Here is an 11,550-nt window from a genome sequence, read left to right as displayed (position 1 = left end):
AAAATTAAAAGCTATTAAAGTTGTGTCTTTATGGAGAAGTCTGCTTTTATCTCACAGTTCCAGCAGACTGCAGCATAGCCCGTTACAATGACGAGGATTATAACAAAATGTTCACCCAGTTTTAGTATCTACGACTATCTTTTCTCCCCGCGGTGGTGTTCAGTGTTACATTACCTTCACATTTTGTTTAATGCTCCTACTACTCATTTTAAATCCATTTAATCTCTCACATGATTTTTTTTTACTGTCACATTAATGAAATGAGCTCTGGGCTTATAAGTAGACATGTTTATTGCCTGAAAACTTAAAATTAAATCAGTTTTTAAGTTATTTAAAACCAAAAAAGTCTAAACTGAATTCTAAACTGATTTTAGCTTAAAAGGGCAATACCAGTGTTTTATCTCGTCTTCAAGGAGTTCATACCACAACAGTTGTTTATGATTGATAATCCGCCATGTATGAATAATTATAGGAGTTACAAACTACAGTATCCCTCCAAGATTTAGTATCAATCATTCATGTAGTCATTCATCCAGTCTATATGCTAAGCTAAGCTATCTGACTGCTGGCTTCAGCATTTTACATTTACTGTACGGACATGAGAGTATCAATCATTTCATCTAACTCTTAGGAAGAAAGTGCATTTTTTTTTCATCTACTGCATAATACTAATAATACAGTACTTATATGAAAATGTTTATTTTGCTGTCCATCTTGACCAGGACTCCCTGGCAGCAAAGATATTGTATCTCAATGGGACTTTTCTGGCTAAATAAAGGATACATAAATCATCTACTTTGGTGATAAAGCATCATCATAAACATTTAACAAGTACCTTTGAATTAAAAAAAACATAAATATGTAAAATAATTACCTGCGATAGGAGCTACAGCTCAACAACACTTGTATGATCCTTTCACACACCCACATTATGTGCTGGAGAGCCAGTGAAAAGACAAAAAATGAAAATGAATTGCAACGTCTCACTCTCTTCTACCAGGACATGTTTATTTACAGCGGCAAATGACAGGAGTCACAAGTGTTCCACAGGTACGTACAGAGAGACATCAATAGTTCCCACCTCCTGCACAAAGCACACTCAGCAGGGACAGTCCAAGGGGACACAGGGGAGGGAGCAGGGGGACAAAGAGGACACACACTGTACACTGAGCTCAAACACACCTGTTTTACCCTCTACAGAAAAAGGACCAAGGCGAAGGTGGAGGAGACAGAGAGGAAAGGACAAGGGGGGGGGGGAGGAGAGGATAAGAAGGTAGGGGTGGGTCGGTATTTAGAGTCATATTCAAATACAAAAGAACATGTACAAATCGTATAGCCTCCAGGCACTGTGCTCCCATATTTACAGTCATCGTAACAGGCAGCGGAACCACTCCATGGCAGGACCATCCATTTGAGATATGCAGGTACAAGGGCTCACTGGGAGAAAATGCTATGAGGTCTGAGATGGAATAGTGGGTGGGGTGGTGGGGGGGCATGAGACTCACAGACACATGCGTGGAGTGCTGCAGCCTGGAGAATTAATCACTGTCGAGAACTACATAATCAGGTTTTACCTATCAGAGCGCACTCTGAAACTCACAGGTCGAGCTCTCGCCAACTCAAAGAGGAACACTCGCAGCACTCGGACATTCATACTTGGCACGTGGTCATCACAACCTACTGCATATGACTGCAGAGCTGCCCGATGCTTCATGGAACTGAAAAGTGTACTCTATATATTTTTTTTCCCAATATAAATAGATAAATTAACAAATATTACTAATTTTTTTATATCTTTTTTAAAATATAATTAATTAATTAATATAATAACAAAATGATTGCCAGAATAGTAAGATATTGACTCTTTAAATGTAGGTTTATTATTTAATATTGGGAGACTCTTATTGTGAAAAATCTTAATGGGCGCACACACTCAAACATACACAGATTTACTTACAGTACGTGCAGATACATTCAACAGACATACATGCAACCTGATTCATGTAGACAAGTGTATTCACTCACTCACGCGCACACACATCTGCACGCACGCATCACTGTGCTTTTTACTCCAGAGTTACAGCAGCAACCTGACATCTAGTTGCACTTGGTAGTTATACACGTTTGTTTCTGTTCAGTGTTGTCGACTACAATCCACGATTCTTAAACTACATTTCCCAGAGTTCACGGCACCACAATAAAATTCAATCTTCTGACACATTCTGTGGCGAAAAGCAGAATGATAAAAAATTCATTTTGAAGAGTAGACTGCTGCAGCTGCATTTGGCCACAAGGGGGGAGAAAGAAAAAAAGAAGAGAAGGCACACTAATGCCGTAATTACTGTCTCCATTGAAATACCATGAAATAGCCTTAGGGCTTGGATTTTCTTAAGGGAAAGCAAATGACTAGAAAAAGCAATATTACACCATCACTGAACTTTGGACCAAAACACAACAGAGGAAGAAAAAATGAAAAGGAAAAACAGCTTTTCATCTGAGGAGCGTTCACAAAAAAAGCCAAGCCTGTTGCATTTTGAAAAAAGACACATCCTTTGGGGTATATTTACATAAAAGCTCTGTAAAATATTCTTTTTTTTTCCACCTATGTACAACACATGACAACATCAGAGAGAATAGCGATCAGACCAGGAAACAAAAAATGCATCTGAGACAGATCCGAGACGGGAATGAATGAAGAAATAAACGATTATAATCAAAAACATACATGACACTCATGTTGATTTATTTCTCGTCAGAAACTCGTTTGTTCCCATGCCTAGAGTCCTACCATTCACATTGCAACAATTACATGACACCATTCAGGGCATTTGTGGCCTTTCTCAAGCTGCATACCAAAGCGCACATCAGCTTGCAGTGCAATTAACCTCTGGCACAAGTACAGTATACTGAACTGTAAATGCAGTTTGCAAACAGATGAATAAAACCTACTTATGCACAAATTGTTGGAGAATGAGACCATCCGAGAGTATCAACAATGTTCAGTGTTAATAAAAAAGGTTTTGCTAACAATGGCATTGATGCACATTATGCTGCATACTTCACAGACTGCAACTTTGTCATTTTTTTTCTTGCAACACAAACTCCACAATAGCCCTTCAGTAAGCATTATTCAGTAAATATGAAGTCCAAATTCCTTAGTAATTAATGACCCGGCCCCATTTTATAAAATTTTTCACCCTTGAAATGTTACCGGGAACGAACGCCTCCCATAAGAACCGTCGCGTTTTCCTGAAGCAATCAAAACTCAAAATCTCATTAAGACCTTTTGTCACTGAAGTCATCTGGCCTTTAACACAATGCCTCAGCATTTGCCTAACATTAGCCAGGCACCTAGCTCGGCTATTAAAAGGCATAAAAAGGTTGCTGTAGTGAAACACTCGGGCATGGAAACAGCAGATTGGGTTTAAATAATTGTGATATCCCGCAGTGAGGGTCGGCCCATGCATTCGCTCAAAAAAGAAAAGAAAAAGCTAGAGCATTAGCGGTGTGAGCGAAGGGGCACACTAGCATACCAGCTTTGTGTAAGGAGTCATAGTGGGGGCTTGTTTATCATCATTTTACTGCATGAAAGTCTGATGTGGGCTGTAAAACAAAAGAATGATGAAGAAAGTGTCATAGTTAGGAACAGAAAAACAATCATTGATCAACAAGAGCCTTCCACTGATGCCATGTTTTTTAAGAACATGATACATTTATCACTCAGGGTGTCGAAAAGGTTGACCCTTTCTCTCTTTCTATTTTCTCCTTATTTTTTGTATTTACACATGCCTGTCACTGGGGCATTGTTATAAACAGATATGGTATTTTACTCCACTATTTTCCAGTGTTGTAGTTTCTCTGGGTTTTGGTCTCGTGATCCGAATGTTCTTTTGGTGGGGAAGGGGACCGACCCGCTTTACGCTTTGCTGTCGTCGGGCTTTGTGTGGATGCTGTTGTCACTGTGCACTTTGATTTCAATCGTATCCGGCTTGAGAGACTCTTTTCCATTTTCTTCCTTCAGCGGTAGTTTCCTGCGGTGAAAACAAAGAAAAGAAAAAAAGCACAGACATTTTGAGACTTCACTGCTGGATAATTACAGGAATTCAAAGCACACATACAATAAATGTGAACAAACACAGACTCGAGAGTGACCACCTGGAGGATGTGTTTGTATGAAGCAGGCACAAACGCTAAATGCTAGTGAAATTAGAACTGAATTACTGCCATGAGAGTGTGTGGGCTTAATGATTTTCTCCACAAACTGTGCACTTCTTGCTTTAGAGCCCACCAGTAATCACCTTTTAGACGTTTTGGTGCATGAATGAGTTGACCCCATCGGGACTAATAAAGCTGAATTTAATTGAAGTGAAAAGGCAGCAGGGATATTAAATATAAAAGCCTCACACAGAAGAAAGAAACAGATTATTCATATTTATGCTTCACTTTGACCTAAGTATTTTGACACAACATCAATACATGTTGGCTGAGCACGGAGCTATTTGTAATAGTCATGACTATACATGACTTGGCAGACACTTTGCTGCATTCTCAGGGGAAAGACGTAGGGTAATGCAACGCTGACTTTAAGCACCATCTAGGGTTGTGTTTACTGCCAATATTTAAACAAATCTTTCCATAACCTTAACCAAAGTGTTTTTGCAGCCTAAACCTAACCACACGGGGAGATACAAATCCCAAGTTGCCCCAAAAATCCCAAGAGTACTGATCGGGGACTGGGTCTCTGAGAAAAATATAAGCTTGCTGCTGAGTGTCATCTGCTGTGTGTATGGTATGTAAGGTTTAAAGGGGCATTCCACTTATTTTACAAATGACCGTCAGTCTACAAGTCATTAGGAGCACTGCGCAGCCTGTAAAAACACATGTATAATGACGTCTGTGCAGCTTTGTCATGTCAAAGAAAATAGATGACCCTGATGACATCACTATGACGTCATCAGAGTTGAATGAAAGACTGCATTTCTTTATTTTTTTTTAAAGATTTTTTTGTGTGGCATTTAAGGCCTTTATTTGATAGGACAGCTTAGACATGAAAGGGGAGAGAAGGGGAATTACATGCAGCAAAGGGCTGCAGGTGGGAATTGAACCTGTAGCCGCTGCGGCGAAGACTGAGCCTCTGTACATGGGTCACATGCTCTACCAGGTTAACTACCCAGGTGGCCCAGAAAGACTGCATTTTAAACCAGAGGCATGGGGAGATGTAGGATCCAGTGTTTTTGGAGCTTGACTAACACTAGGGAGTAAAAGTCAGGATCTCTCTCCATCTGCTTTTTCAATTTCAACCATTCTTTTGGGAACATGTCTTTCAAAACTTATTTGGCAAACACATTTAGAAGGATAGAAACACAATTTTCTAAGAGGGTTCGTTTGAAGTGAGCCGCACAAGGACTTTTTTTAGTTTTAGGATTTAGGATTTTAGGCTTTTAATGTGATTATTGCTAGAGAATCTCAACATTTGATCAAAATGTCACATTCAGAACATCATCAGTGGCTTTCCTTTGTCCTGTCAGCCCTGGTTGCTCACTGGTCTTGTTCTTGTTCATGCCTCCTCAGTGCTGCGCTCTCATTTTTCTGCCTGTGTTGACCTGGACAACATCACCTCAGAGCTGGCACATCTCCCATTTGCTTTTTGTAAATTCATTTCCAGGAAAAAAAAGAAGAAAAAAAGAGATAAAATATAATTGCTGTGTTACTAAGCATGAGCCATTTGATTGGCTTACTGCCTCTTCTCAGGCGTGCTTGTTCCTCTCATCCTCCATAATTATAGTTTCAAGTAACTCAGTAAAAGGACATCACAGCTTTATCTTTATGATAATGAGGCCGCAAGATGAAAATCTAACCAGGATGTGTTTCCAGTGATATGATGTACGAGAATCTGCATTCGGCACAAAAAACGGCTTAATAATTGCAGTTAATACAGAGACTGCATAAAAGTCTGAATAGAATCATAGAGTGACATAATGTGACTTAAATTTATTTCTGTATTAGAGTTTGGTATGAGGTACTACTTTATTTGGACATTAAAAAAAAGGCCCAAGTGGCCGGGTTGGGTCAGTGGGTAGAGCAGGCGCACATATACTTCGAGGCTTATGCCTCAACGCAGGTCCAGGGTTCGAATCCGACCTGTGACGATTTCCTACCTGTCTTCCCCCTCTCTCTCCCCTTTCTCACCTAGCTGCCCTATCAATAAAGGCGGAAAAGCCCAAAAAATAATATATAAAAAAGGCCCATAATTAGGCAGTAGATATTTAAAAATGCTATACAAATCTTCCATCTCTGCTATGGCCATATTTTCACAGTTGTAACATATTGATGCATTTGTACATCTGCAGTACACAGATTTTAAATAATTTACTGACAAAGAGTCCATTTTATTTGCTGTAGCCATCACAATAGCAAAGGCTAACCAAAAACCACTTATTGGCAAACCGATAGGGACACATTCATTGTGAAAATATGAACCATGCACAGACTAGCGTGAAATGAACAGTTGTCTATCTTTTGTCGTTTCATTTTGCAAATAAAGCCCCTGTGCTGACGTCTCGAGGCAATTTGTCCCTCAGCATAAGCTTGCTCCGACGCCTGAACAACAGGCACAGACAACAATAAACATCGAAAGTGCAGAATATATTGAGTTGCACATCAATGCTTCAAAATCCTTTCTTCTATGGTGCATCTTTTGGGATTGGCATAGATTTAATAAAGGGAATCAATAAAGACCTGGGGCCTTCAACTGCTTAACTCATCACTATCCCTCACATTCAGAATGTTTTTCCTATTCTTCTAACAGATTTGGAACGAGGGATTGGGTCACGAGCAGACGAAGCAGACTTAAGATGATCTGTGTCAGGCCACCAGCAGGCTGGTATTTGCCCACTTTAGCTAAGGGCTACATATTTCCTGAGTTCAGAGGGTTGCTTTGCTTCTTATTGTGTTGTTTTTCAAACTCCTGTTGATCATTCGAGACTCGTTCGTCACCTTGCACAAGACGCATATACCGCCCATCCATCGATGCCTTTTGACTCAAAGATTCAAAAATAATTTGCATTTTTAAGGTTTATGTGCTCTGAGAACAAACTCCAAATATTTAACTGGGTAAGTTGAATATATGAGATCAAATGTCTTTGGATGATTCATATATTATTTCATGAGTGGAGTTTGGGGTTTGACTCTAACAATGTAATATTAAACTGATGTGATAGAGCTCTATTCTTTCAATAAAGCCTTTGTATCTACATTAAAAAGCCTAATGCTGCCACAGTGTCCAATGATGGTCCAAAAAGCTGTTTCACAATATTGGATTTTTTTATTACATAAACAGTGAATAGTCGATTTTAAAAGGCACTCTTCATCAGCATAACATCACAACTCCATGGGAGGTTTTCCAGTGAGATCATGAATGTAAAACAGTAGCCCTGCGTGATACTGTACCTAATAAGCCCAAATATTGCAATCGGCCAGAGGGGTTTCCCCTTTGGTTGATTGGTGGATGTTAACGTTGCTGCATAGTGGAGCCAATTTCATGTCCCATTAGCTTCATGCAAACCCAGATTGAACTTACGTTAGATGGGGAGGTTTTCTCAACATTTGGGAAGGGCTTGCCGCTTGATATTTCCTCTTTCTTCAGTGTGGATGCCAAATCAAGGGAACCACAAATGCATTCACTCTACCAACATATCAACAGTTTGTCATTAAGAAGTTCATACACTGGGGAAGTAACTGCTGACACGTCAGTGACCTGAATACAACACATTCTTTACTTCCCTGCCCACTGTGTCATATTTTACTCTTTCACTGAACAGATACACTTCCATTTAATCAAATGTAACACTCCATACCGACTTAAAGAGAAAACAAATCTTTCCCCCTTCTGGTGTGTTAAGTGATATGTAATCCACAGGCAGCTGTTCAATTCACAAAGAAATCTCCCACATGTTGTTCACTTATTAACTATATCTTTAATAATTGATTAAGGTTCCTAGCTTCACTGTCATATAGAGCTATGGAGAGTGAAGGAAATACAATAATTGAAAGGCGGTGCCAGCGATTTTTTTGCTGGGGCTCAAGTTTTTTAATTATTTATTGGTGGGGCTACTGAATTTATGGTAAATACATGAATACATGTGGCATTTTGTAGTACATTTCAAGTACCATATGCCTACTACAAAAAACGTCTGTTGATTCAAAAACTAACAACCAATTTATATATATTTTGAAGTTAAAAAAAATATTCAGCACAATCTGCAAGCGAAGCAGAAATACAGCCAACTTTGGGAATCTTTGAGAAGCGACTGTTTGTGTCAGAATAAAATGAAAACTACACACACAAACAACGGACACCGCAAGAAATGGCAAAAGTTACACCTTAAGTGAGGAAGAGTTGGTAGTAGGATTTTAGTGGGGGATACTTTTGTCAAAGCTGGGCACGGGGGTCCTCTTGCTCCTGGCCTGCTAACAGCACTAACAACACTGCCAAGAGTGAGGAAAGCACCAGAGGAGCTACTGTCGCAAAGTCTCGAAGCCTGGATTCACTGACAGCATTTATTTTCACTAGTTTCTAGTTTCTCTTGACAAGGGCGTTTGATGATTAAATAATAAATTTTATCATGCTGCGGCAATTGGGGCCACTGTTGGACCGGATCAAATGGAGAAAGGATTAAACGGCCGGATAAGACTAATCAGAAAGGATTTTTTATACGTCAAACATCTGGAAATTTATTTTCTTTGCCACCTATAATCCCTACATGCTCACATGTTGCTTTTCAAATGACACATATGATCCTCTTAGAGCCGAAATGAAAACTATTTTTGTTTCCGGTAAATTTCTTCCTCGTGCAATTTGTCACCCCGGCTGTACTTTTTAGCTCTTCAGCAGCTGTGCTGTCAACAGGACTTTAGACACCATGATGCAAGTTGCAGTTGGTGTGTCTTGAACAGTCAGACCGGTCAGTGATGCTGATGTCTCACACCTGATGTAAACTCCCAGTTGAACCAAAAGATAGCAAATAAAGAAGGCAAAAGAGTCCGTGAAAATTACATACAGAGTCTGACTTTGGTTAATAAGATTTTCACACAATGATCTGAGTCAAAGGTAATCAGGCTGTGGATTTTTCCTCAAATGCAGAGGTACGTACTGTAATGGACCCTCATGTGTCTGCAAGAGTTACTCTATGCGCGCGCGCACACACACACACACACACACACACACACACACACTCCCTCAGAAGTCCCATTTAAAATATTGTTTGGGACACAAAGCAAACAGAAATGCTACTGGGTCTTGACAAGCCTCTTTGATAATGTTGCAAGAGCCAGCAGCTGTGTGCACCTCATATTGGGCCGGGGAAATATCAGAGTGGGAATGCAGATGTGTGTTTGTAATCTGTATCTAATCTGAAACCAAAGCACAGCAGGGGCGACTTGTTCGTCCCTCTTAATTAAGCATCTACAGCAGGCCATAAAAGGCTGACTACAATCCTGGATAAATTAGGTGGCCCGGGGTCTAAAACACACTATGTCGCAGAGGTGTTCATTTACACTAAATCTTTACACTTAGATTAATTTCTTCAGCAAGCATATTTCATCATAGCTGACATCCAGAATCTGAGAGTGAGAATAGAAGTCTTACTCAAGGACACAGCTGCTGATGGTCACTTTGGCTGTCCACACGGGGACCAGAGACCTTGTTACCTGACCTGGTAAAGAAATCAGCTTGTGAGTGCGATTGTGTGGGAAGAATGTGTGGAAAACTCTTCTCCAATGCCAAACAGATGTATGTCATTTTTTTCATTTAGAAATTCAGGTGTGCTCCCTCCAAAGCCTTTTAGCTTCTCCTGACAAGCAGCTTTTTGTTTGCTCTGGAGTTAAAATGAAGTACCGCAAAATCACACTTAATTAAATGTCAGACATCTGAGTCTGCCGCTCCAGAATTTGAAAGTGAAGTGCTCTCTACATGCCAATGTCTTGCCTCCGAAAAAGTTTGCATAATCAAGAGTCACCTTAATTTTTTTACTAGCATGACAAAGAGGGGGAAATGCTCTTGCTTGCATAATACAATGCAACGTAGCACAAAACAGTAATTACAGTAGGGCATCTAATCATGGATGACCGACCAAAGTAGTTACAATCCATCGCTTTTCATTAATTCCATTATGCCTTTTAGTTAATTCTCTGCAACACAACATCCCACAACTAAATGTTTAATGTATATATGTAAAAAAAATATCCTCATCTCGCTGTGACAGGATCACATTTCCACTCATGTTACTATACAGTAATGTCCCGTATACAGCTGTCTGTGTCACATGTGAAACAAAAAGTCAATGTTGACTTATTTTAACTTATGTACCATACTTAACTAACGTCATTTACGTACATTACGTAACATACGTACATTATGTAGGGGGCGCTATTACTGCAGAAAGAAAACAACTGTAATTGCTTTTCTGTTCTTGGTAATTACACCTTTGACAAAATAAGTGCACAAGTCAAAAAAACACCACAAATATACATGCTGATTTCTTAACAAAAAGCTTATCAATAGCAAGATTGCGACACTCCTGGGGATGAAGTCTTTTCAGACAGTAAACCAATGAATCCTCGAGGCTGCAGCTTATTTCATCTCCGAAGGCAGCTGTGATTCAGTAACTACTGTTTCTTTTTGAAATATTTGTTTCATACCGCACATTGCTGTATAAACTGAAACATGTCAAAATAAAATAATCTAATTGCAACTCAAAGTATGTATTTTTGTTCAGTGTTTGGCACTGTTGTTTATCTTTCTATCGCTGCAGGATACAGGAGATTTAGCATTCTGTTTTATATTTCTTGCCGTGAGTCATCGGAGTATGAAGACACTCACACAGTCTGTCGGTGAGTCTTCTCATCACTGAAGTCTGAGTAAACAGCAAACTGTTCACTGACGTCAGTATGACCCTCTCCTGCATCACCCTGACATATAAACTGTCACTGTGCCATGATACAGTATCGTATTGTGCCAATTTATGGACAGACTTGTATGTTTGGGCTAAAAACTGGATTATAATTGCTATTTGCAGCAGAAAGGGAAGTGACCCTTTATTCCACATTCACTTTTTAATCACCAGATAGTTGGATATCAGCACAGAACTATTCCAGCAATAGCAAATTTAGCAAATTTTGTTCTTTATTTAAGTCGAGACTGAACTCCTTTATGATGCTGGCCCTGAGGTGCTGCCTGGGAGGCGACTGAAGGGCCAGACTGGCGCATAAATCTATTCCTGGATCACTGACTGACAGGGTGGGACTGTATTTGCCACTGGGACTATAAAAGATAAAAGTAAAGGTACTTTATTGTCACATACATGTAGCGAAATTCACTCTCTGCATTTAACCCATCTCTCAAGGGAGCAGTGGGCAGCCATTTACAGTGCCCGGGGACCAACTCCAGATCCAGTGCCTTGATCAAGGGCACTGACTGGAGAACCTAGTACATATTTTTTTTATACTGGGGGAAACCAGAGCACCTGGAGGAAACCCACGCAAACATGGGGA

General features: G+C 39.8%; 1 protein-coding gene across 4 annotated transcripts in view; it reads right to left on the bottom strand.

Annotated features, from left to right (window-relative positions):
- Positions 1-983: 983 nt before the first annotated feature.
- Positions 984-11,550, bottom strand: part of LOC116044484 (neural cell adhesion molecule 2) — a 397,500-nt gene continuing 386,933 nt past the window's right edge. For all 4 annotated transcript variants that reach the window (XM_035998698.1, XM_031291726.2, XM_035998700.1 and 1 more), the window contains one exon: positions 984-4,031. In XM_035998698.1, coding sequence (XP_035854591.1) covers positions 3,917-4,031 — 115 coding nt within the window. In that variant the 3' untranslated portion in view covers positions 984-3,916. The remainder of the gene's footprint in view (positions 4,032-11,550) is intronic.

The sequence above is a fragment of the Sander lucioperca genome, chromosome 24, assembly GCF_008315115.2.
Source record: "Sander lucioperca isolate FBNREF2018 chromosome 24, SLUC_FBN_1.2, whole genome shotgun sequence".
Taxonomy (NCBI): domain Eukaryota; kingdom Metazoa; phylum Chordata; class Actinopteri; order Perciformes; family Percidae; genus Sander; species Sander lucioperca.
The sequence above is the reverse complement of the archived record's forward strand: the minus strand, read 5'-3'. Positions and strand labels throughout refer to the sequence as shown.